General features: G+C 44.1%; 2 protein-coding genes across 3 annotated transcripts in view; one reads left to right on the top strand and one right to left on the bottom strand.

Annotated features, from left to right (window-relative positions):
• Positions 1-25,515, top strand: part of TSPAN16 (tetraspanin 16) — a 53,866-nt gene that overhangs the window by 17,030 nt on the left and 11,321 nt on the right. Inside the window, exons 5-9 of one of the 2 annotated variants that reach the window (XM_083594025.1) lie at positions 1,934-2,008; positions 3,867-3,974; positions 6,031-6,168; positions 8,261-8,344; positions 10,255-11,079. In XM_083594025.1, coding sequence (XP_083450151.1) covers positions 1,934-2,008; positions 3,867-3,974; positions 6,031-6,168; positions 8,261-8,344; positions 10,255-10,311 — 462 coding nt within the window. In that variant the 3' untranslated portion in view covers positions 10,312-11,079. Of the gene's footprint in view, positions 1-1,933; positions 2,009-3,866; positions 3,975-6,030; positions 6,169-8,260; positions 8,345-10,254; positions 11,369-25,515 lie in introns of those variants that run through there. The other variant, XM_083594024.1, reaches the window with a different exon arrangement.
• Positions 22,965-25,515, bottom strand: part of RAB3D (RAB3D, member RAS oncogene family) — a 33,379-nt gene continuing 30,828 nt past the window's right edge. The window contains 3 exon segments of the mRNA XM_083594100.1: positions 22,965-23,667; positions 24,643-24,751; positions 24,753-24,768. Of these exon segments, the coding sequence (XP_083450226.1) occupies positions 23,477-23,667; positions 24,643-24,751; positions 24,753-24,768 (316 nt within the window). The 3' untranslated portion in view covers positions 22,965-23,476.

Raw genomic sequence — 25,515 nt, 5'->3', positions numbered from 1 at the left:
ATCTTGTAAAAAATTTAAAGCAAGGACTAGTTAACTAAGGTCGAGAGAACTTCTTTTTTTCTATTGGATAAAAGATATTAATTTCACGATTTGGCAGTATAAGTATAAGTAATTTTACTGGAGGATAAGAGCTAATTTTGAGAGCCGAAGTGTCACCCCCCCCCCCGGACCCAGGAGTGATTCATGAGAGAGCCTGTTGAGGAGAAATAGAAGAGTTTGACAGCTGTCAAAATCAGCTGTCAAGAAGGAAAAAGAGAACTTTGTTTCTGCTGTCTCTGCTGGATATATTTGTTGCAATTTGGTTTTATTTTGTTGAAAACAAGGAACAACTGATACAAACTAATCTGACTTTTGGATTTGAACTGGAAAGAATATTAAGTTACCAAAATCCCTCTAGAGGGGGATTTGGGACATTACAAGAATGGCTGGAGGAGGGAAAACTCAGGCTGGGTTAGACAGAGTTTTTGTTCTCTTGGGAAAGTTACAAGGCCAAATTGATGTTTTGGCTACAAATGTTGCAACTCTGAACTTAACAGTAAATAACATTACTGAATTGGATAAGGATTTGACTCAGGAAGCCCATGCAGCTGGACAAAAAGAGAAACTTGAGAATTTTGAAAGTGTGGAGAAGGAGACATATGTTGTTCCTGAGGAGAAGGAAGGAGGAGCTGTAATTTTGCAAATGACAAAGGAGAGCCAGAGGCCTGACAGGATGCTTACAAAGGAAAATAAGAAATCAAACCAGAGGCCTGACATGATGATTACAAGGGAAAATAAGTACTGGATGATGAAAATCTGGTTTGAATTGGAGGTTGAAGAATGGAGAGATCTCCTTATGTGGAGATCTGAAGACCTATGGATTACAAATTTGATTAAAGTGGAAGCTGGAGTTTTCGCGACAATTGGACTTTTGGGCCCTACTTTTAAGTATGGAGGTCTGGCTGGAAGAAACATGGACCTTATTGGGACAGAGCTGCTCCGAGATCTGGTGTTTAATACTAAGGACTATCAAAAAAACCGGCAGAGAGGAACTGAGAGAGAATTAAGAGCCTCGGACGTGAGATCTCCAGGCTGATAGTAGATTAAGACTGATGGACATTTGCTGGGGATCGAAACCGGGAAAGGGGGTGGTGGGGTCTGGGAATCCAAAGGGTGTACAATTGTAATCTGTTTTTTATTTTGTTTGGCTATTAGTATGAAAATTGGGGAATTCGTGGAAGGGAATTTGAGTCGACTTTAGAAAAAGGTTTCAGCACTGAGGTATAAATATTGATGTCTATAAGTTAAAATTGGTTTTTCTAAAATGAATTAAATATAAAAAGGTTAAAAACTGGGGATAGGAACTTGTTGAACTAACAATTTGAATTGGAATACAAGAAGGGGAGGTGTGGGGAAGTCAGGGAAATATGGTGTTGAAAATATGGAATTGTAAACCTTATGTGTTTTTAATTTTTTTTGTTTTTTGATTTTTGATTTTTTTGTATTAAATGTGGAAAATTTTAATAAATATTTAAAAAATAAATAAATAAAAACAGTGTGAAAGTGGAATGGAAATATTTTGGCTACGACAGATGTTACCATAAAACCTGGTTTACATCAGAGGAAGAAAGGCACCACGAGAACAAACCTTTTCAAAGGCTTTCTAACCTGAAGTTGGAGGCCATTATATTCTGCTGTCCTGAATGTCTTCAGGTAAAGAGAATGGGCAGCCGTTCCACTTTGAGTCCCCCAAGCTCCGAGTAATATTCAACTAAGTTTTATTCACAGTTCTTGCTCAACTTCATTATATTCATTAATTTCAACAAGTCTCCTCTGAGTTCATTGAATAGCACCCTCCTGTTTGCCACCTCAGGTGATCTCTCCCCTGGCATTTATGAGCTTTCTCTTTTTTTTGCTGATTGTGGATTCCTCCTCTCTTTCCCTCTGTTCCCAGTTCTTTGTGATCATACTGATTCTCTTCATAGCAGAAGTGGCCGGTGCTATCGTGGTGCTCCTTTTCTCTTCTGTGGTAAGTCAGTGCTGGCATCTGGAGTTTGTGGCTTCTGCAATTGGAATTTTGCGGCAAAAGGATCCCTGACTAGAAGTAGAATCTGTGTTGTTTACCAGCAGGAGGCAACACAACACCACCTCTTAATTCTCACATTGTTTCTGGATTAAGGTGTCCCACTAGCTTCTGAAAAAGGTGTGGGGGGGGGGGCAGCACCAGATTTAGGATGCTGGGGGCAGTTCCCCCGCACAGGGCATACAAGAGTATGCAAAACTATGATATAGTGGACGAAAGCATGCACAGTATGAAAGGGGAGAGGGGGAAGGGTGCCAAATTTTATCCTTGCTCAGCACACCATATTACGAAAGTCTGCCCCTGGAAAGGGGGACGGTTAGCACCCCCTTAGCATAATCAACAAAGAGTGGCACTTAGCAGCCAGCAGAAGCTAAATAATAATAATAATGATAATAATAATAATAATAATAATAATAATAATAATAATAATAATAAATTTTATTTATACCCCGCCCTCCCCAGCCAGAGCCAGGCTCAAGGTGGCTAACACCAATAAAATCACAGTAAAAACATAATAGGGGGAAAAGGGGGGGGAGAAAAGGGGGAAAAAACAATTTAAAATACAGGTTAAAATGCAATTTAAAATGCAGCCTCATTTTAAAGTACAGTGGTACCTCGGGATGCAAACGGGATCCGTTCCGAAGCCCTGTTTGCATCCCGAATGGAGCGCAAGACGCGACGGCGCATCTGCACGTGCACTTATTGCATTTTGCCGCTTCCGCACATGCTTGTGACGGCATTTTGAGCGTCTGTGCATGCATGAGCGGCGAAACCCGGAAGTAACGCACTCTGTTACTTCCGGGTTGCCGCGGAGCGCAACTCTAACGCACTCAACCCGAAGCACATTCAACTCGAGGTATGACTGTAGCTGATAAATCAAGACCATAAGGGGAGGGAAACATAAGGGTCAGACTGAGTCCAAACCAAAGGCCAGGTGGAACAGCTCTGTCTTGCAGGCCCTGTGGAAAGATGTCAAGTCCCGCAGGGCCCTAGTCTCTTGTGACAGAGCGTTCCACCACGTCGGGACTGGTGCTGAAAAGGCTCTGGCCCTAGTTGAAACCAATCTTAACCTCCTTGAGGCTCGGGACCTCCAAAGTGTTGTTATTTGTGGACCTTAAGTCCTCCACGGAGCATACCAGGAGGGGGTATTAGAAGGTCTAGTGTATTTTCCTGTGGACTGAAGATCCATAAGGTGGGCACCAAAACAAAAAGGTCTTTTCTCCATGCTCAAATGATGCTACAGCAAATGATGAAATGCAGAGCAAGGTCTCTCACTTGTTGCCAACATTAAATAGTCCTTCCTGAACAAGAAAGGTCTTGTCAACCTTTTCCCATGTCTACTCTTTTTTTGGGAGTGCTGTCGGTTCCTCAACTCTGTGCATGATCCACTCATCTTTTCCTGTGGTTCCTGACTTCCTGCTGTCTCCCCAGTCCTTTAGCCTTTCTTCTTCTGGGCCTCCTCCTCGCTTAGTTTCCTAGCTGTCAGCCTCCAAGCACGCCCTATATTTGTGTTCCCTCCTGCTACAGCACTCTTCTTGGCGCAGCCCTGGGTATTATTTTCTTCAGCCAAACTGATCTTTCTATTCCAAAGGCTGTGTTTACCCCCAACATTCTGTTTCATTATATCTGCTAAATTCAGCATGTTTGTGAACATTTCATGACTTCCATAGCTCATGCAGTGTCAGAGAAGAAGGGCAAGCAACAGTTTTAACCTATTGTATTAAACATGAGTGGAAGGAAGTCCTGGTTTTATGGTTTTTTATGGAAGTTATGATTTTCTTACTCACCTGTTTCCTGGTTGCAGGCAGATATATTTGTTGAGCACTTGCAAAATTGGGCCCTGAAGACTTTAAAAGAGGACTACGGCAAGCAAGAGGACATCACAGGCATTTGGGCAACAACAATGAAAGAGGTGAGTGAAGTTTGCTGTTGGGGGCACCCATCTATCTCGGGATAAATCCTAATTTCTGGTGTTGTAAGACGGAGGTTTTGAAAGAGCCTCCAAATACTTTTTGAAATGTTTTGAAATGTGCCTTGAGCTTTGTGGATGCCGTAAAACTCAGTCAAGAGATTTATTGCTTGACTGGTCATAAACGCATCACAGTAGCACTATTTACAATCATTATAAAAGGTAAAGGGACCCCTGACTATTAGGTCCAGTCGTGGCCGACTCTGAGGTTGCAGCGCTCATCTCACTTTATTGGCCAAGGGAGCCGGCGTACAGCTTCCGGGTCATGTGGCCAGCATGACTAAGCCGCTTCTGGTGAACCAGAGCAGCACACGGAAAGGCCGTTTACCTTCCCGCTGGAGTGGTACCTATTTATCTACTTGCACTTTGATGTGCTTTCGAATTGCTAGGTGGGCAGGAGCAGGGACCAAGCAACGGGAGCTCACCCCGTCGCGGGGATTCAAACCGCCAACCTTCTGATTGGCAAGTCCTAGGCTCTGTGGTTTAACCCACAGCACCACCCACGTCCCACAATCATTATAGCAACAGCTTTAACGGCATACTTAAGTTTCAGTCCCCCTTTCTGTTTTGAACAGCAAGACACAGGCAGACACCGTCATGATGCAGCAGTCTGCAGACAGCATCTGTTGGTCAGTCACCTGCAAAAATCAAAAACGAAAGTTCTTTCATCGGCACTTCCAGCTGAAGCTGCGCATGCCTGGAGTACCACTCCCACTTACATACGACTGTTCTGGGATCTTCTCCCTGTTTCTGGATGAATGACTCCCTAACAGATAGTACTCAACTGGTCTCCTTCTGGTTTTTGTGGCAGTTCAACTCTCATCCGAACAGCTGGTGTAACCAGTTTTGTGATTGAAGGAAGATGAACACGTGTGCTTTTTTTTTAAAAAAAAATTTACAGCAAACTTCTTTCTTGACGCTTCCTGTACTGCAACACTAAGGCTGTGTTCACAACACTTCCATTTAATGTTCACTCACTTGTGTTTCCAGTGCTGGGTTTTTTAAGCCATGTCCACGGGACGTTGCCCAAAATGTTTATGTATCTTGTACAGCGGTACCTCTGGTTGCAAACGGGATCCATTCCGGAGGCCCATTCGCAACCTGAAAAGAACACCACCCGCCTCTGTGCATCTGCACATGCGCGGGTCGCGATTCACCGCTTCTGTGCATGTGTGTGATGTCATTTTGCGCGTCTGCACATGCACGAGTGGTGAAACCCAGAAGTAACTCTCCGGTACTTCTGAGTCGCCGCGGGACGCAACCTGAAAACGCGCAACCTGAAGCAAACGTAACATGAGGTACGACTGTACTTTGATTAAGATACTGCAGCTTGATGTGTTGTTTCTCAAGCCAGCTTCACAAGGATTGGAGTCCTTAAGTCATTCCTAATTCAAATAGCCAAGGTGTGCACACCTTTGCAATGGATAAAGGCATTCCTGCCCTGACAGCATCCCCTGATGTGAACACAGACAGAAATAAATTGAAGCTCTGCTTTTGTGAAGAGCTGGGGGGTGGCAGAGCTGTGAAACATGATGTGGGGGACAATTTCATTGCACTTTAAGGCAGTAATGCGAGTACACCTTAAGCCAGGCATCCCCAAACTCTGCCCGCCAGATGTTTTGGGACTACAGCTCCCATCATCCCTAGCTAACAGGACCAGTGGTCAGGGATGATGGGAACTGTAGTCCCAAGACATCTGGAGGGCCGAGTTTGGGGGTGCCTGCCTTAAGCCAACAGAGCAGGTAGCTGCTCTGCACAACTGCTCTCCTTAGATCAGTTTGCGCTCCTGATGTTGTATGACTCCAGCTCCCATCATCCCTAACCTTTGGCCATGCTGACAGGGGCTAATGGGACTTGTAGTCCACATCTGGGTGGGCACCCAATTGGGTGTCCCTGCCCAAGCATTTCTTTTTTGTTCAATGGCTGCTTCCCAATCTCGAATGTGCATGCGATATAAACCGGCTACTATAAAACAAGATGGTTGTTTCTCTGTTTGTAGCTGAAATGCTGTGGATTCAACAACTACACTGATTTCAACAATTCCTACTTCTATCAAACACACACTGAGAAATACCCCTCCTTTTGCTGCTCAGAGAACAAAGAGTGCCAAGAATCCGAAGTAGACCGTGACAAACAGGTAACTTGGCTTCCCAGAGATCACAGATTCCATTAATTTGTGTTATTGTGTGCCATGGGCCACCTAAAAAAAAGGAGCTTAAAGCAAACTCAGCCCCTTCAATCTTTGTGGCAGGGAAAAACAACTGGCAAACCAGAACCTTCTGGGTCCGCTATGACTAATCTGGAAAGTAAGAAATGACAGTAGGAGTTCTCTTCTGTCAATAGAGAAGATCAGAGGCCAAAGTAGTTTTTTGATCCGGCTGAAGTCGGAATCATCCGTGTGTTACAATGGGGGAGAAGAGTGTGGAGGCTGCTTACATGTTTCTGAATGGTGCTGATAGTGCTGCCAACCAATGAACTGGTTTATTTGTAGCAATGAGTTCCAGAGGTTATTATGATCTGGCAGTATTCAGATTGGATAGTCAACATAATTGCAAAAACACAACATCCCCCACCAACCATGGGTGCTGTTATACAGACACACTGAAGAGATATTTATTCCCCAGGTGAGCAAGGAAGGCAAAGTCAGGGGAGCACAAGAAACATTCTGGCTTCTATGGTGTCTGTGCCAATATGCCAACATATATTAACCAATTTTAAAAAAAACATACAAACTTCGTATAATCCTCCAATTTAACCCTCAAAGCAATATTTTATGCTCCAGAGCTCCCAAACATGGTGCCTTTAAAGACATGTAATAATTCTTTTTATAAAAATGAATTTCTTATAGTTAGAAAAATAGTTAACAATATAATTTAAATCTTTCCCCCCAAAATTGTTTTTATTGAATTTCAGAATATTAACAAAGACAAAAAAGGAAAGCAAGTTCTTTTTTTTAAAATAAATTTTTTATTAATTTTCCAACATATATTAAAACACAATACAACTGACAATGCATAAACAAACAAACATATAAACACATATAATTTCATAACCTCTTTTTCTTAAACCTTATTTCAACGACTTCCCCATACCTCCCTTTTCTGCATCCCTGTTTTAAACTTTTCCAGCAACCCCTAATTTCAATTACTTATAATTCACTTTCTTTAATCCTTTTTCTCTTACCCAATTATTTGTCACTGCAATTCTGTTTTACATTACCCATGACATTTTAGCACTCATTAATTTTACAACAGTTCTTAAGATAAACTTTAAATTTCTTCCAATCTTCTTCCACCGTCTCTTTTCCTTGGTCGCGGATTCTGCCAGTCATCTCAGCCAGTCCCATATAGTCTATCACCTTCGTCTGCCACTCTTCCAGCGTGGGTAGTTCTTGTGTCTTCCAATACTTTGCTAAAAGAACTCTTGCTGCTGTTGTAGCATACATAAAGAACGTCCTATCTTTCCTTGACACCAATTGGCCCACCATGCCCAGGAGAAAGGCCTCTGGTTTCTTATGGAAGGTACACTTAAGTACCTTCTTAATTTCATTATAGATCATTTCCCAGAAGACCTTGATCCTTGGGCACGTCCACCAAAGTTGGTAGAAAGTACCTTCAGTTTCATTACATTTCCAACATTTATTATTGGGCAAATGATAGATTTTTGCAAGCTTGACTGGGGTCATGTACCACCTGTAAATCATTTTCATAATATTCTCTCTTAAGGCATTACATGCCGTAAACTTTATACCGGTGGTCCATAACTGTTCCCAGTCAGCAAACATAATGTCATGACCAATGTCTTGTGCCCATTTAATCATAGCTGATTTAACCGTCTCATCCTGTGTATTCCATTTCAACAGCAAGTTGTACATTCTTGACAAGTTCTTGGAAAGCAAGTTTCTTAGGCATACCAAAACTAAAGTAAATCAAAGTCATTAGCATCTATCAGCTCATCCAAAAAACCCTCAACTCTTTTCTACCAGACAAATAATAATACACTTTACCATTAATGTTGCAGCCTTTTAGAAGTCTTTTCCTGTTATGCCCTATTCTTCTTATTAAGAAAAATCCATGAAGTTACATTTGCTGGCAACCTGATCCAAGAACTGGTGTGTCTATAGCATTACTAAAAGTCAAGATATGTAAGCTTAATATGGAAGTATCAGTGGTAGTGAGCATATTTCTGAAGCAATCTCCTTTGCATAATGTATTTATGTCTCCTTCCAGGGCTGCCTGAATGAATTCCAGGTGTTTCTGAGCCGCAATGGGAAAATTGTTGGAGGGGTGGCTCTAGCTATTGGAGCCCTTGAGGTAAGCTCACACATATATGGCTTGATCACCCCAGGTGCTTCCAGAATGTCAGCATTTTGCATACCAGAACATTAGCTTTGTGCAGTTTAAAGCGGATTAAAGGACATTGTTGTACAAGTCCACAAAACAAGAGCTTTTTGTGGTTTTGGAAAGTGCCAGGGAAATGCCTTGAAAAAAGGGAAGGATGAACAAATGATTAATGGGGAGATGCTTAACAATCCCATTAGCAAATCAGGATTGATGCTCGTTGGCATAAAACCACCCCATAAAGAAACCGGAACAAATTTTCAATAAAGATCAGACATAGTCCAACGGGACTATGTTTCTCTAGCCCAGGGGTAAGCAACCTAAGCCATTCGCCTTCTCAATCCAGGCTGTGGACAGTCTGGGAATCAGCGTGTTTTTACATGAGTAGAATGTGTCCTTTTATTTAAAATGCACCTCTGGGTTATTTGTGGGGCATAGGAATTCGTTCATTCCCCCCCCCCAAAAAAAATATAGTTCGGCCCACCATATGGTCTGAGGGACGGTGGACCGGCCCACGGCTGAAAAAGGTTGCTGACCCCTGATCTAGTCCCTAGAGTACTACACTGCTTGCTAGTGAGCTACTGCACTGCTAGCATTCAAGGCCCTAAATGGTTTGGGACCTCAGTACCTCCCCCAATATCAACCACCTTAGACTGATTGTAGATTGTATGAGGCCCCATTGGTGGTGCTGCCATTAGGCTGCCATTGGTGGTGTTGCCTGGTTGGCAGAGACCTGGGGCAGGGCCTTCTAGGTGGTGGTCCTCTGTTTTTAGTATGCCCTCTCTAGTGAGGTGCATCAGTCTTCCTCACTACAGTGGTACCTTGGTTCTCAAACGCCTTGGTTCCCAAATGACAAAAACCTGGAAGTAAGTGTTCTGGTTTTCAATCATTTTTCGGAAGCCGAACATCCGATGCAGCTGTCGGCTATTGTTTCTGGGGCACCTGCACCAATCAGAAGCCGCACCTTCATTTTCAAACATTTTGGAAGTCAAACAGACTTCCGGAATGGATTAAGTTTGGCGCTTTTGTTTTTGCTATTTATTTTACGTTTTTGTTTTTTTTTGAGGCTTTTTTTGGTTAATTTGTTTTTGTGACTGTGTGGAACCCAGTTCAGCTACTGATTGATAGATTGTGTGACTGCGGAAATAGATAAAAGCCCCCCATCCAAACATTGACTATCATCAGTGCAGGTAAGGGAAAAATAATAATTTTAAATTTTATCATCTACAATACTGTCTTATTTCTTTTATAGTACAGTACATTGATTTTTGCTTTCATTTTATGGATCAATGGTCTCGTTAGATAGTAAAATTCATGTTAAATTGCTGTTTTAGGAGTTGTTTTTAAAAGTCTGGAACGGATTAATCCGTTTTGCATTACATTCTATGGGAAAGCGCGCCTTGGTTTTGGAACACTTTGGTTTTGGAACGGACTTCCGGAATGGATTAAGTTTGAGAACCAAGGTACCACTGTGCTAACATTTAGGAGAACTTAAAAACCACTCCTGTTTACCCAGACATTTGATGGTTGAAATTTATGTCCATGGCAACCCTGAAATTATTAGTTTGAAAGGAGGTGATTGCTTTTAGGAGTTTTAAAGTATTTTTAGGAGTTTTAACTGTATTGTTCTAGTACTGACAAGTTTGCTGCCATGGGCTCTTCTGCGAGAAGGTGCAGGATGTGTATATAAACAGTATCACTTCCATGTGAACTTTATGCAATCTATTACCTCCTCCTCCTGTAACCCAGTTCCCAATTGATGTGTTTGCAGGAAAATGTTAGCGTCGTGACGAGATAGTAAAAATGGCCAACAGCATTGTTCCATATCTTCCAGGAGGGTCCTGTGTGTAAAATGCTGCCTCACCTGTCCTTTTGCCCCCTAGCTGGCTGCCCTGGCTGTCTCCTTGATCCTGTACTGTCAGATTGGTACATACGCCTGAAGCAAAATTGGCTACCTACCGCACAGCTCTGGCTCCAGCTCTCGGCTTCTGCACCAGCCATGAAAGAGACATCACAAGCATCCTTATTAAAAGAGCAGATGCGGCAATCACGTTTACTGGATCAAAAGAGCGACATGATCCTCATCCTCATTCATAATTATTAGCTACTAATCCATCACTAATCATTAAACCCTAGTTTAACAGTGCTTGCTTTAAAAAAACACCCTGAAAAAATATGTATACCTATTGTTTTGTGCTTCCTTTGCCTTATGTAGTGGGAAATCCAGGGGAGCCTTTACATCAGGGGTTGGGAACATCCAGCTTGTGGGCTAAATATGGCCTCCCAGGCCTCTCCATCTCACCCTTGGGACTCTCTCAGGCCAGCCCTATTCTGCACCCTCCCTGAATTCTTTTGCCTGGCTGGAATCTGTCCCTCAACATAATACTGCCTCTCATTTGTGAGGCTATAATTTGGGCAGACATCTCATTTTTAAGGTCCTTTGGCTCTGGTGTAATAGAGAATTAAAATTTTATTTTACTTCGTAAAAGGGATATCTTGCTTGATTGTGGGAAACCTCAAACCTGCATTCTTGCTTTCTGATTTGTGATGTAGGCTGAATTGTGTTTTGATCTGTACAGGCCTGCTATCGTGTATGCAGGGCGATCAGGTGTGCAGTTTTAGTGAAGGAAATTTAAACTATACAGTGGTACCTCGGGTTACATATGCTTCAGGTTACAGACTCCGCTAACTCAGAAATATTACCTCGGGTTAAGAACTTCAGGATGAGAACAGAAATCGTGCGGTGGTGGTGCGGCAGCAGCAGGAGGCCCCATTAGCTAAAGTGGTACCTCAGGGTAAGAACAGTTTCAGGTTAAGAACGGACCTCCAGAACGAATTAAGTTCTTAACCTGAGGTACCACTGTGTGCAGCAATGGGACCTTAAATCAGGGGTGGACCAACTTTGATGGCCCTGAGGACCACATGAGGATGAACCAGTGAGTCGGGGGCCACATATGCACGCAAACACACACACATATAACACCCCACCAGCAACTGTTTTATGAACACAACACACTAGCTTCAGCATGCTCATCAGCTAGGTGGGGAGAAGACATGAAGAGATTGCTAAGATCTCTTCTCACGCTTCTATGCAGCCCAGTTTTTTGGCGCTGGGCAGAGCTGAGGAGTATATCACTCGGCAATGCTCCTCTTCTTTGGCCATCACTCATAGCCGAGTAAGATTGTCTTCCATAAACACGGTCTTAACAGTGAGTCCGTAAGTGACTGTGGAGGCCAATTCTGGATCCACACGTCCTTCCACAGTGGGGACATTGGATTCCGGGTGGGAGTTGATCACGGTGAGGGTTTGCCAAGCGTGCCTTCCTCTCAGCACGTTTCTCTCTTTCGTCCTGAGTTCGAGCATCTTCAAAGCCCATGACACCTTTGGTAAAGGCTGTTCTCCAACTGGAGCGCTCGCTGCCCAATCAGCTGGGCAGTGGGGAGGGGCAAGGTAGGATCTCAGCAAATCGCTTGTTCGTCTTCTTCCCAGTCCCCAGCTGATCGGTGCACACAATTGCCCTACTCTCAGAGGTGCGGCAGGCTGAGGGGAGCAGGATGGTGATGGGGAAGATGGAAGGTACAAAGGGACAGTCATCATCATGTGCCTTCCTCCTAACAGCTGAGGGATGCTGTCAGGAGTCCCAGTTTCCAACTTGGTAACATAGCAAGCGTGGTTAACTAAAAAGGAAGATTTATTGCAAAAACAGAGTTCTCCAATTGGCTCTAGCATGTCACCATTCTCATTAATCATGATGACCCTTCTGATAACTGCTTCCAGCGAGACCAGAAGCAACTGAATTTACATTTTGTACTTCTTTTCCTATCTTGGAGCCCTCCCATTCGCCGAGACCTCGGAGAGATGGGGTCAGCTCCCTCCCCTTCCCCATTCGCTGAGAGGCTGTCTCTTAACTCTTTCCCACCTGTGTGTGCTTCCAGTGAGCTTTGACTGTGTTCTAGCTGGCTCCCTGCCATTGCCTTATCAGCCTGCATTCCAAGGGGCGGGGGACGATGCTCACCCTGCATGGCAGTTAACCCTCTCTGTTCCTGGCTGCTTTCTTCAATTGGCAGCAACCCTTCCCTGAGGGCTGGCTGCAAACCTTCCCTGGGGGTTGGCTCATTCATGACAGATGCACAAGTGCCACTGCAAAGTTCCTCTGATTTCAGGGAGGGAAGGGAGCTATGCAATCTGTTTGAGGCTGCATATGCCCTTTGGGCAGAGCATTTTCTGTGGACTTTTTCTCCTCCATGCCTGCCTGCCTCTGCTCCCAGGCCCTTCCCAGATTGCCAAAATGTATTTCATTCCCATAGTTTGTAATTCCACCTCAAATTTAATAAACTGAGATTGTTGCAGGCAATATCTGTTGAAAGTACAGAAATTAGTTATTTAAGGATGTCAGCTTATTAAAGTACGCTTAGCTGATTAACCAGCTGTCAATTGAAGGATAGCATACAAATTTAACAAATAATAATTTTCATATGAGCAGAACTTCAGTATACTTTGTTGAAATGTTTAATTAGTGAAGGCTCCTGCTCATTGATAGGAGGGAAGCTAATCTGTATGTATTATATGACTTCATTTTTCCACATAACAAAGTAAAAAAAAAGTGTTTTTATTACAGTGTAATCAATAATAACCGTCATTTCCCTTAATGATCGCAATCCAGAACTTCCCTGATGTGTTGAGGTACCAGGTGTCTAGTTCTACCTTCTTTGAGTAAAATTTATGTTGATGGAGGGAATGTAACATACAAGTCTGGCTTTCAATCTTGGGCAAAAAGCTCTACTTGGGTTTGCAAAATGGTGGAGAGATGGGAACTGGGATGTACCAATCAGAAAGGAATAACCACCACGTCCATCAAAGTACAATCAAGTCCAATCTGTTTTCCCTTGATCAATCCAAGCAAGATGGACCAATCCTTGGAGCACTACAGAGGACAAGAACATCCAACATCATGCTTCCATCACTCCCTCGTTGTTTCAAGCCAGGCCCTCTTCTGTGGTCCCTGCCCCAGGAGATTATTTTGTCCTGTTTGACCCAAACAACCTTGGCATGGCAAGCAGGGAAGCTTGGCATTATGAGACTGGATTAGAAGTGCCATTGTTTGGCTTCCGGTTCTGGTCTGTCCTAATGGAGGCAGCTCCCATGATAGTGGAAGATCATTGGCGAAGGAAAAACAAGGATGATTGAGGGTAATTATCCTTAAAAGTCCTCCCCCCCGGGATGTGGGCTTCACTCGCAGTTCATCTCAGTACCTGGCTCTCGCTCCGGCATGGAATGCGGGAGGCAGGGAGGCGCTGAGTGCAAAAGCACTTCACCTGCCAAAAACCCTCCTATGCCGCCATTAAGAAACAGGTTCTCCTGTTAAATAGAGCTTAATTTGGACTAAAGTACAGGCACATGCTGAATAATGCTAAAAGTACTTGGAATTTAATTGGAAGTGTAACTGCTCATTTATCTTCTTATTGGTACATCCCGGTTCCCATCTCTCCACCATTTTGCCAACCCAAATAGAAAATCATCAAACCATCAATTCTAGCACATGGGAGGCCACCTAAATTATATAATTTGGTATATGAACAATTGGTATTAGCAATTGTATTATGATTTGGTATTGTTATAATGTTGGAAAGTCATACTTCTGATTTTGCAGTGCAATTCTCCAAGCCAAAAAAAAAAAAAAACACAGAAAAAAATTGTATATTGTGGGAAAGTGTGAATAAAAATTATACATATGTGAAAGCAGCACTAAGAGCGGATTATTTTATGGAAAATGTGCCTGGAAGTGCACAGGAATACTAGCACAATTTTTTCCCCTCACACAACTTAATAGAGAAATTAGGCAAACTAGAAATTTGGAAAGAGGAGATACTGAAATAAGCCCTAAATTGACAGACTTCCCCTCCCCTGATCCTGCCCATCTCTCCAGGCCTCAGGCAGCCTGTCTTTATTTTTTCCTTCTTCTGAAACACTGCATTTATTCAGTTAAACTATAGATTTGTCTAATTTTTAAAGAAAGAGTACATTTTTTTTTGGTTGAAAAAGGGCCCTAGGGATGATTGTGAAGTGGTTTTCACTGAGTTCAGTCTGGGAGAATATGATTTGTCTGACAAGAACACTGTGAATGCATTTACAGAACAGCTGTGTTTCCACTGAGCAAATAAAGCTTTGCTCCTGTGCAGCCCAAGCTTTTATGATGTATATTTAATGAAAAGACAAACACCTGTAGTAAAAAAAGAAAGGTGCACTTCCTGTTCAGCAACAGAAATGTCTGATGTCATCAGACCTGATATTTGGTTAGTATGAAACAAAGCACCCAGAAGAGCTTCATTGGCCGCCGTTCAGTTTAATATATATTAATTGTATTCATTTAGGCTATATTTTTAGCCTGATGTTCAATTGTATTGATTTCCAAAGCAGAACACAATTGAATTACAATAATACAAATGTAATTGATGCTTTTTTTTCTTAAAAAAATGTTTAGGGGTACAGTGGACACTCGGGTTGCAAACGTGATCTTTGCGGGGGGCACGTTCGCAACCTGCAGCGCTTGCAACCCGCTGCGTCTGCGCACGTGCTGGTCACGATTCAGCACTTCTGAGCATGCACAAAGTGTGATTTAGTGCTTCTGTGCATGCGCGAGTGCAGAAACCCAAAAGTAACCCGTTCCGGTACTTCCAGGTTCGGTGCAGTCCGCAACCCGAAAACGTGCAACCTGAAGCGTCTGCAACCCGAGGTATGACTGTACTCTCATTTTCCTACTCATATTGAAATACTGCCCCTCAATGAGGCCAAACCTATAGAGTCACAAAATGTTTAGGGGTATGCATCCTCCTGCATCCCCCCAGCAAAAAAGCACTGGATGTCATAATAAAACAATGCAACAGCAGAATGCCAAGATTAAATCAAAAGCCAACATTAAAAAATGGATCTTTGGTTAATGGTTTCACCTTCAGGGAACAGCTTTAGCCACAAAGTTAGTTGAAATAAAGCACTTAGAAAAGACAGGTCTATCTCTCAGCTTGAATAATTATAGCACACATCCTTTTAAGCCTTCAAACTGGGCCCAGGGCTGTGATTAACCTGATTCTTCCTTAATTATCTAAAAAAAGGGATATCTCAGTCTACCACTTCCCTTTATTTCTCCACATACCTTGGCTACTAGCAGCCTCCACACAATCACATAAAATGGGCTGATTTGGTAGTCAGCACTGTACAGTCATTGTTTACTTTTATAATTGGGGTTTGGCTACAGTTACCTGTGCAGTTGTAATCTAACTGGACTACTACAATGTACTTTATGTGGGGCTGTCCTTGAAGACAGTGCAGGCAGACGTTTCAGCTAGTGCAAAATGCTCAAGGTCAGTGGGGGCTGCAGAAAACAAACTGTCTCCACTGAATCACAGTCAGCTCTTGAGGTTGATTCTGAGTCCTGGTTGCTCTGAGAAATGGCTGGAGCCTTGAATACCTTTGTCTCCTGCTAAATATACTGTTATAAGTTTGTGGGGGGCAAGACTCCCCTAAAGATTTCAGGATTCAGTAAAGAGTTAGAATTTAAGCAACCCCCTAAAATTCATGGGTAGGCAAACTAAGGCCCGGGGGCCGGATCCGGCCCAATCGCCTTCTAAATCTGGCCCGCAGACGGTCCGGGAATCATTGTGTTTTTACATGAGTAGAATGTGTCTTTTTATTTAAAATGCAACTCTGGGTTATTTGTGGGGCCTGCCTGGTGTTTTTACATGAGTAGAATGTGTGCTTTTATTTAAAATGCATCTCTGGGTTATTTCTGGGGCATAGGAATTCATTCATTCCCCCCCCCCAATATAGTCCAGCCCCCCCACAAGGTCTGAGGGACAGTAGACCGGCCCCCTGCTGAAAAAGTTTGCTGACCCCTGCATCCTTAGGTCCAGTAGGGGCAGGAGTTTAAACCACTTTTTCCATATCCAGGAAATTGCCAGGCAGAGGAGCCATCAAGAAGAACAGGGGAGGAAGTGCTAGTTTTGCAAGATGGAAAAAGGGGCTGGAACACCACGTGGGCTTGCTGAGACAGGCTGTAATGAAGACACAGACAGCATGACTGATTTCTCTGTTGGCAGACCCAAGCCTGCTGCACCTATGCGAGAAGCAAAGGATCCTCAGGGTGCAATGTTGAGATTCTCCATCTAGGCTCAAGTTGTATATATAAGTAAATAAACCATGGGTTTGCAAACTAAGGTCTGCGGGCCGGATCAGGCCCAATTGCCTTCTAAATCCGGCCCGCAGACAGTCCGGGAATCACCGCGTGGATCGCCAGTGCGTGGATCGCCAGCATGCACTGTTACGTTGTTGGTAGACATAGCAGACGACACAGCTCTTTATTTGTAAGGTGGAACAGAACTGGCTGAGGAGCTCAGTCAGCCTGCTTATATAGAGCTCCAGAACAATGTAACTGTTGCCATTTTCTAAAGCTATCTAATCACTGAACGTCACTTTCGATCCTTCATTTGCATACAAACTATCCAATCACTGAACGTCACTTTCGATCCTTCATTTGCATAACTATCTACAGTATCCCCCTGCTGGCCCAGGGTGAGAACTTCAGTACATGCACGTTCTTTCCCTCTCCCTCCTTCTCCCTCACACGCAGTGGTGGCGCCCCCTCCCTCCCTCCTCCTGGCTTCTCCCTGCCCTGCCTAGAGGAGGAAGAGGGCTGGGCTTTGTTGGTGCCAGCCCCTCTCCAGAACCCTTTCGTCCTTCCATCGCCAGCCCCTGCTGCTTGCAGGACACAGGAGCCGCAGTTGGCTGAGCGCCCCCCTCTCGAGCAGCCGCCATTTAAAGCAGCCTCTCCGGAGCCCTTTTGCGCGACACTCATCATCCCTCATTCATTTTTTTCTTCTAAAAATATAGCCCGGCCCCCCACAAAGTCTGAGGGACAGTGAACCGGCTCCCTGCTAAAAAAGTTTGAGGACCCCTGAAATAAACCATCTATCATAAAGTCACCACAGCATCCGTTGTGCCTCATTTCCAAAGGAAACACAAACCCTGGGTAAGCACCTGAAATCTTGCACTGCTCAGAGATTGGGCTGGTGTGTAATAATATATTAATGTATGTCTGTGGTCTTGTCCTGAGCATCTAATTTACAGTGTTAAAGCAGTGCAATAACTGCAGGCTACTTCCATCTGGCAATATCTAGGAGGCTTCCATTGACAGGTAGAGTGCTTTCTCCGATCACATATGTTTTACAGACATTGGTTCCGTGCCCGCTGCTGCAAATGCCTCTACTGTTGCTATTATTAGTTGATTGGTTATTCATTATGCTATATTTTTAGCTTTAAAGTTTAATGAGCTATTATTCATATCTGCAGCTCATTTTTTTAAGGAAGTTTTAATGTGCAGCTGATCCATAATTCAGTCGATAAATGTAAAGTGTCCTTTAGTCAACCCAACCAGCCTGTGTGTCTCCAGACCTTACACAACCACTTTGTTAATGTGGAGTTATGAACATTAGCTGCCTTTGGAGTGATTTGGAGCAGTGTGTTGTTCTTGGCATGGCGAGACCTTCAGTACATTCCTAGATCAAGGTCATCTGACTCAGCCTGGAGTTTTTTTAAAAGGGTTTCCAAAACATGATATGTGGCCTTGATGCACACTGTAGAATTCGCATAACAAAACCCAATGAGAAAGTCGCCCTGTGTTTTACTCATTTCAGCTCTTGATTAACAAAAATACAATTATGACTGAAGATGATTAACCTCTCTTGTACCTGCGATACATTGACGATATTTTTATCATCTGGACACATGGTCAACAGACCCTGGACACCTTCCACCAGAAATTCAATAATTTTCACCCCACAATCAACCTAACAATGAATCAATCTATGCAAGAAATACATTTTTTGGACACTACTATAAAAATACAGGATGGACGCATAGACACCACCTTATACCGTAAACCAACTGACCGACAAACATATCTACATGCCTCTAGCTACCATCCCAAACATACCAAACAGTCCATTGTATATAGCCAGGCACTACGTTACAGCCGTATCTGTTCCAATTCTACAGACAGAGACTCTCACCTAAGAGATCTACAGCAAACCTTTTTAGAACTAAAATACCCAGCAGATGAAGTTAGACAACAGATCAACAGAGCCAGACAGATACCCAGAGAGAACTTGCTGCAAGACAGACCCAAAAAAGAAAATAACAGAACACCTCTAGTCATCACATACAGCTCCCAAGTTAAAACAGTACAACGCATCATCAGAGATCTACAACCTCTCCTGGACAATGACAGTTCTCTTTCTCAAGCTCTGGGAGGAAGACCTTTCATTGCCTACAGACAGCCACCCAATCTTAAACAACTCCTAACCCACAATAATACTACAACCAGACGTAACACGGACACTGGCACCAGAGCCTGCAATAAACCCAGATGCCAACTTTGCTGCCACATACACCCGGACAACACCATTACTGGCCCCAACAACATCACACACACCATCTCGGGACTATTTAATTGCTCATCGTCTAACATTGTATATGCCATCAAATGCCAACAGTGTCCTTCAGCTCTCTGTATTGGACAAACAGGCCAAACCTTACGCCAAAGAATAAACGGACATAAATCGGACATCAAGAATCACAAGACAGAGAAACCAGTAGGAGAACACTTCAATCTCCCAGGACATTCTATACAAGATCTCAAAGTAGCTGTATTACTACAAAGGAATTTCAGAAATAGACTGGAAAGAGAAGCTGCTGAATTGCAACTCATTACCAAACTTAAAACCATGGAGAGACCTGGTCTGAACAAAGACATTGGATTCTTATCTCATTATACATGACAAAGCCATTTTTCACCTTCTCACCCCTTGCTTTTTCCTGTAAGACCTATTGCAGTCGTTAAGAGTCGTCAACAGGCTCATCACAGCTATCTGCCAATCACCCATTCCCACCACCCTTCTGAGTAATACCCCTCCCCACCTTCTCACTATATAGAAGGATCTGGCAACTTCTGTTTCAGTGTATCTGAAGAAGTGTGCATGCACACGAAAGCTCATACCAAGAACTAACTTAGTTGGTCTTTAAGGTGCTGCTGGAAGAAAAAATTTTTTTTGTTTTGACTATGGCAGACCAACACGGCTACCTATCTGTGATGGGATTATTGTTTGATCTGCTTATTTGTCAGTCTTTTGCATTCTGGAGTGATTGCCTCATTGGAGAAAAGGCCATGTGACTCTTTTTAAAATGTCTGTAGGCACCTTAAGTTGTCTCTGACAGCAGAGGGCTGACTTTTGCAGCAAAACCTTTTTCAAAAACCACAAGAGCTCTTCAGCTCACAGAATCTGGAACCTGTAGACACAGTTTAACTTGCTTGCCCTTTCTATTACCTGTGGGCCATCATCCGTAACATTGTGCACCAACACCTCACATGATTCCTTCCTGAGTGTTGATCCTGGCTGGTTGACAATCAATTTACTGTGCTTAAGAATAGTGAATATGTCTTTTATCTTCTATTGCTCTCTCTCTCTCTCTCTCTCTCTCTCTCTCTCTCTCTCTCTCTCTCTCACACACACACACACACACACACACACACACAGAGAGGGAGAGGGAGAGGGGTGTGTGGGGAGAGATAGACTTAAACTTGTTTGGTTACTTAGTGGAAAGCCTGTATTTGAGCTGACGAGATGTTTCTAGCAGACATTCTCATACACATAATAAGCTGCTTTGAAACTCCTGTCACTGCTGTGAGCCCAGACAGTCTTCCTTTGTTTTCTGGAGGGAGGTGAAAGCAGGAGCTAATACCCAGAAGGGACATATACAGCTTATCTGATCAGAGGGGATGAAGGAATTGTGCACACAGTTGAGAAACAGGGTCCTCAGTCACGCAGGGTTTGGCTCTCTGCTACATAAATTCATGGGGAGACCTATACCAAACCAGCTTTATTGATAACAAACTTGCAGGGTTAGATCTTTTGAACTTCTGAAGAACACCAAGAAAGAAAAGGAGGAATCCTAAATGCCTCTCTTCTGGACAGGGTTCCTTACTGAGATTGACACATGTCTGTTTCCTATTTGGCTCCCTCGTGGGTCTGACTGCTTTGCCCAGGAAGGGGACTGTGATGATAAACCTACAGAAATTGTATTTGAAACCATTTTTTAGTAGCATTTGATCTGTCCTGCTTTAGAAATGTGGCTTCCTCAGTTACCTTCTCCACCCCCAGTAGATCTAGGAAGCCCACCTTTCGTGTGACCATCCTCACACCAAGGTCCTTTAGCAGTGCAGGCTGGTCTGATAGAGCCAATGGGGCACTGCCTCTCCTCCAGTCCCCACCTGCCTGCCCTCCTCCTTACCATGGGGTGGTACGGCCCATTAGCTTTCTTCGCTTTTGTCTTCAGTGTTGTCCTTGTAGAAGTCAGCAGGAAGAAGGATGCAGAAGCAATGAACATTACAGTTGTACCTCGGGTTAAGAACTTAATTCGTTCTGGAAGTCCGTTCTTAACCTGAAACTGTTCTTAACCTGAAGCACCACTTTAGCTAATGGGGCCTCCCGCTGCCGCTGCACTGCTGGAGCACGATTTCAGTTCTCATCCTGAAGCAAAGTTCTTAACCCGAGGTAATATTTCTGGGTTAACAGAGTCTGTAACCTGAAGCATATGTAACCTGAAGCATATGTAACCCGAGGTACCACTGTATTTGGCTCTGACTCTTCCTACTCTCCTTCTCCCTGTATTCTACCCCTCAGTTCCCAATAGGCACCAGCCCTCATGCAGTGGGTGAAGTTTCTGTCTCCCTCTAGTTCACAGAATCCCTTGCTGCCCCATACAGCTTAGGGCTAGACCAGGGGTAGGCAACCTAAGGCCCGGGGGCCAGATACGGCCCAGTCGCCTTCTAAATCCGGCCCGTGGACACTCCTGGAATCAGTGTGTTTTTACATGAGTAGAACGTGTCCTTTTTAAAAAAATGCACCTGTGATATTTGCGGGGCCTGCCTGGTGTTTTTACATGAGTAGAATGTGTGCTTTTATTTAAAATGCATCTCTAGGTTATTTGTGGGGCATAGGAAGGTTGGCGGTTCAAATCCCTGTGACGGGGTGAGCTCCTGTTGCTCGGTCCCTGCTCCTGCCAACCTAGCAGTTCGAAAGCATGTCAAAGTGCAAGTTGATAAATAGGTATCACTCTGGCAGGAAGGTAAACGGTGTTTCCGTGCGCTGCTCTGGTTTGCCGGAAGCGGCTTAGTCATGCTGGCCACATGACCTGGAAGCTGTACGCCGGCTCCCTCGGCCAATAAAGCGAGATGAGCACCACAACCCCAGAGTCGGTCACGACTGGACCTAATGGTCAGGGGTCCCTTTACCTTTATGTTCCTTGGAAAAGGAAAAGGAATGCCTCTATAGCAAGCCAGCACTGAGAAATCAGCAGGTCTTGGAGATGTCTCCTGCATATATTCAATTTTGAAGGATGCAGAGGAACAAGGAGCACAAGGTCAAACTGCTTTCCCTCCCACCTGCCCTGCCAATATCTTGTCAGTTTGCATTCGTTAGTGCAGAAAGTTCCTTGATCTGGTGTGTAGAGATCTTTCCTATTCTACTTAATTCTTCTGGAAGCTTCTCTGTGTGAAAGAAACAAGCAGAAGGTTCATGATGTTAGGGTTATTCCTTCAGAGAAACTGAATACAGCTGGCTTAAACTGGTTCTCGTACCTCTTTCTGTCAAGGAGCCAGGGTTTCACTTTCTCTTTCTATCTCTTTTCCTTCTGGTGTGGTGTTCTGCACATAGTGTCAATGTTTAGTCTTATTATGATTGACTGTAAGTTTAAGTTAAGTCTGCTGCAAGTGGATTCCTTATGGACAGTGCCAATCCTGGATGTATTGGATTTGTGACCATTGTGCTCACTTGCCTTCAGTAGCAGTAAAGCTCTGCTGGATGAAATACAATTGCCTCTGGCCTATTTTCTGGGAATCCTGCATTGTGTTTAAGTTTTTAGTCTGCTAACTATACATTGGAATCTACTCTGGATCAATAGTGAGTAGAATGTCAGTGACATGTCTTATTCCTTGTGTGTACCCACAGGTGAGGATAAAAACAGGTTTGTTTGTCTTTTATCCAAGCAGCAATTAAAATGAGGCAATTAAAATGTTAAAAGTTAAATAAACCTTGTGGAGGGAGGAGTGTTAAGGTATATAGAATTGTACATATGGTTGATTTGAATATGTTATTATTGATTATGGATACCCAATATTTTCACTGTTTGTTTTCACTGTTTGTGTTTTGGTTGTTGGTAAAATCAATCAACCAATCATCCATTCCACTATGAACCACCCTGAAAGGAACAGGTCCCTCCAACTAGATTAATGAATAGAAAAATAATGGTGGTAATTTCTTGTCTGAGGATATGCAACATAAAGAGGAAAAATGGGAAGTGTGGGGTGAGAAGTCTAAAGGGAACAGATGAAGGAAAATATGTAGAATATGCATGTATGTATTGAAATTGTGGAAAAAACAAAATAAAATAAAAGGAACAGGCCCCTCCATCACCCCACTGTGACAGCCCTTCGAGTTGTACTTCTCCCTCCCTTAAAAGCTCAGGGAATGAGGATACCCGTCATCAAACTGCCACTGGGTTTATTTTATTAAATAGCGGAGAAGTTGGCAAAAGGCTGGAGTTGGCAAAAAGAGAACTGGCCTCCCAATCTCTTCAGCGATACAGGCAGGATTGGCTGGTAATGTATGTAAACGGTTGGAATTTGGCTGGAGACTTGAAAAGAAGTTGGGGGAAGTTCTCCACTGTTCAGGAGGTGGGTCAGCATCACCCGGGATGCAAAGATAGGTTGTATACTGGAGGGAGGGAGTGTGCGTGTGTCTCAGAGAGAGAGAGAAGGGCAGAGAGAACAGGCAATCATGCTCCTCTGTTAGAAAATGCCAATCATGCTATGGGGGTGGGCAGAGGGGGACTGGGCAGCTGGCACATGCTGTCAGAGGCAAAACAGGTACAGCCAGAGGCAAACAGGGCAGATCAGCCAACCAGAGGTCAGGTGAAGAGGTGCACAGCTGCTGAGCCTTCCTCTCTATGTACGACAATGAATTGCTACAGGGTCCAAGGGGTGGGCACAGTCCTTTCTAGCAAGAGCAGCTGCTGGACTGTGCAGGCGGGGTCTCATTCAGGGCAGTGTTCTTGTGGTTGTTGCTGGCCATGCCAGGGCTGGTGTCCAGGCTCTCGTTCATCTTCTCGCAGATTATGTCCACCAAGCGCTCAAAGACTTGCTTGACGTTGATGTTGTCCTTTGCACTGGCCTCAAAGAATTCAAAACCTGCGAAGGGGGAAAAGCATTTTGTAAAAAAGAAGAAGAGGGAGCCAGAGGAGCATAGAAACTAAGAGCACCGCGGGATCAGGCCCATGGCCCATCTAAGCCGACATCCTGTTCTCACAGTGACCAACCAAATGCCTGCGGGAAACCCAAAGGCAGGACCTTGCGAGCAACTCTTCCTTCCTGCAGTTTCCAAAAACTGGTTTTCAGAAGTATGGCTAGTAGCCTTAGCCACTGTTGGAGGAAGGGGGGTGGGGCCTGGGTGTCATCCCTGAGCAGGGGGGACTGTTAGAATTCCTGCTCCATGGTTGCAGTCATGGGATTGTTGTCTTTCACATGATGGTATATGTTTTGACTCCACAGAGTGGGAAGTTATGGAGACAGGAAGTTTGTGTTACTGTGTTCCGTGAAGTGGGACTATTGTCCTTTGTCCTTTTTCTCTTTGCTGTCTGATGCTAGAGAGAGAGAGGGAGCCATGTTGCAGTGCTCTGTGTGTGTTTATATGTAAATAAAGTAGATTAGCCAAAATGCTGAGTTGTTGGGGTTCTGTCACACAAGCTGCGAAGACTCTGCAGATCCCTAAGTGTGCCAATGTAGGTTGGCATCGGTCGCTGTGATGTTCGGGCAGAAGAAAGCTTTTGAAGCTCCCGAACGATCGACCAGGAGGGAGGGAACATGCCAGTCGGGCATGTGTCTCTGCCAGGGTCCTACTCGAGTGTAGGCTGAACTCCTGACAGGGACATCGCTGCCCCGCTCCCCGGGACACTCGCACCATTCTGGGTGCCGGAGCAGCTAGCTTCCATGAATTTGCCTAACCATCTCTTTAAGCCGTTCCAAGTTGTTGGCCGTCCCTGCCTCCTGTGCGAGAGAGTTTCATGGTTCACTATGTGCTGCGTGACGAAATACTTTGAGGGGTGGGGTGTTGAGGCAGGGGTCCGATCTAATCTGGAGCTGTGTAGATAGGAGGTCAGGACACACCTAGCTCATCTGCCAGCCTCTTGCCGTCCTCAGTGGGTATCACTCGGTCATCCTCCAGGTCACACTTGTTCCCGACTAGAATCACTTGCGCATTGTCCCATGAGTAAGTCCTTGATCTGAGTTGCCCTGCGAGAGGGACAGAGAAGGCATTTAGGAGAAAGGGACTTTTTGATCTTGTAATTCTTTTTTTGTCAAACGCTTTGAGTTTGTTTCTTTACGGTCAAGTGGTATCTAAATAAATATAGTAATAATAATAATAATAATAATAATAATAATAATAATAATAATAATATATTTATGGCTGGTTTCCCCAGCCACTCTGAATTTTGTGAAATAAATACAGTGGTACCTCGGGTTACATACGCTTCAGGTTACAGACTCCGCTAACCCAGAAATAGTACCTCGGGTTAAGAACTTTGCTTCAGGATGAGAACAGAAATCGTGTTCCTGCGGTGAGGCAGCAGCAGGAGGCCCCATTAGCTAAAGTGGTGCTTCAGGTTAAGAACAGTTTCAGGTTAAGAACGGACCTCCAGAACGAATTAAGTACTTAACCCGAGGTACCACTGTAAATGAAACCACCCAACTCTAAAATCACACAACAGCACCGCTGCCCTTCACAACATCAATCTTGTGCAAAACAATAGTGATTTTGGGCTAAAAAGAATGGGATTCCAGTTTCAGTGCCTACAGCAGGGATGGGGAATCTGCGGTCCTCCAGATATTGTTTGTGTCTTGCTCCCATCAGACCCAGCCAGCACAGATTCCCCATCCTTGGCCTACAGAAACCACAGAACTGAGGGTTGTATGAGTATGGACGAGATCAGAATGAGCCATCAGCATGTACACATAATGCTCTCAGCTTTCCTGATCCCT

This window comes from Podarcis filfolensis (genome assembly GCF_964270895.1).
Source record: "Podarcis filfolensis genome assembly, chromosome: 17".
NCBI lineage: Eukaryota > Metazoa > Chordata > Lepidosauria > Squamata > Lacertidae > Podarcis > Podarcis filfolensis.
This window is presented reverse-complemented; position numbering and strand designations above follow the sequence as displayed.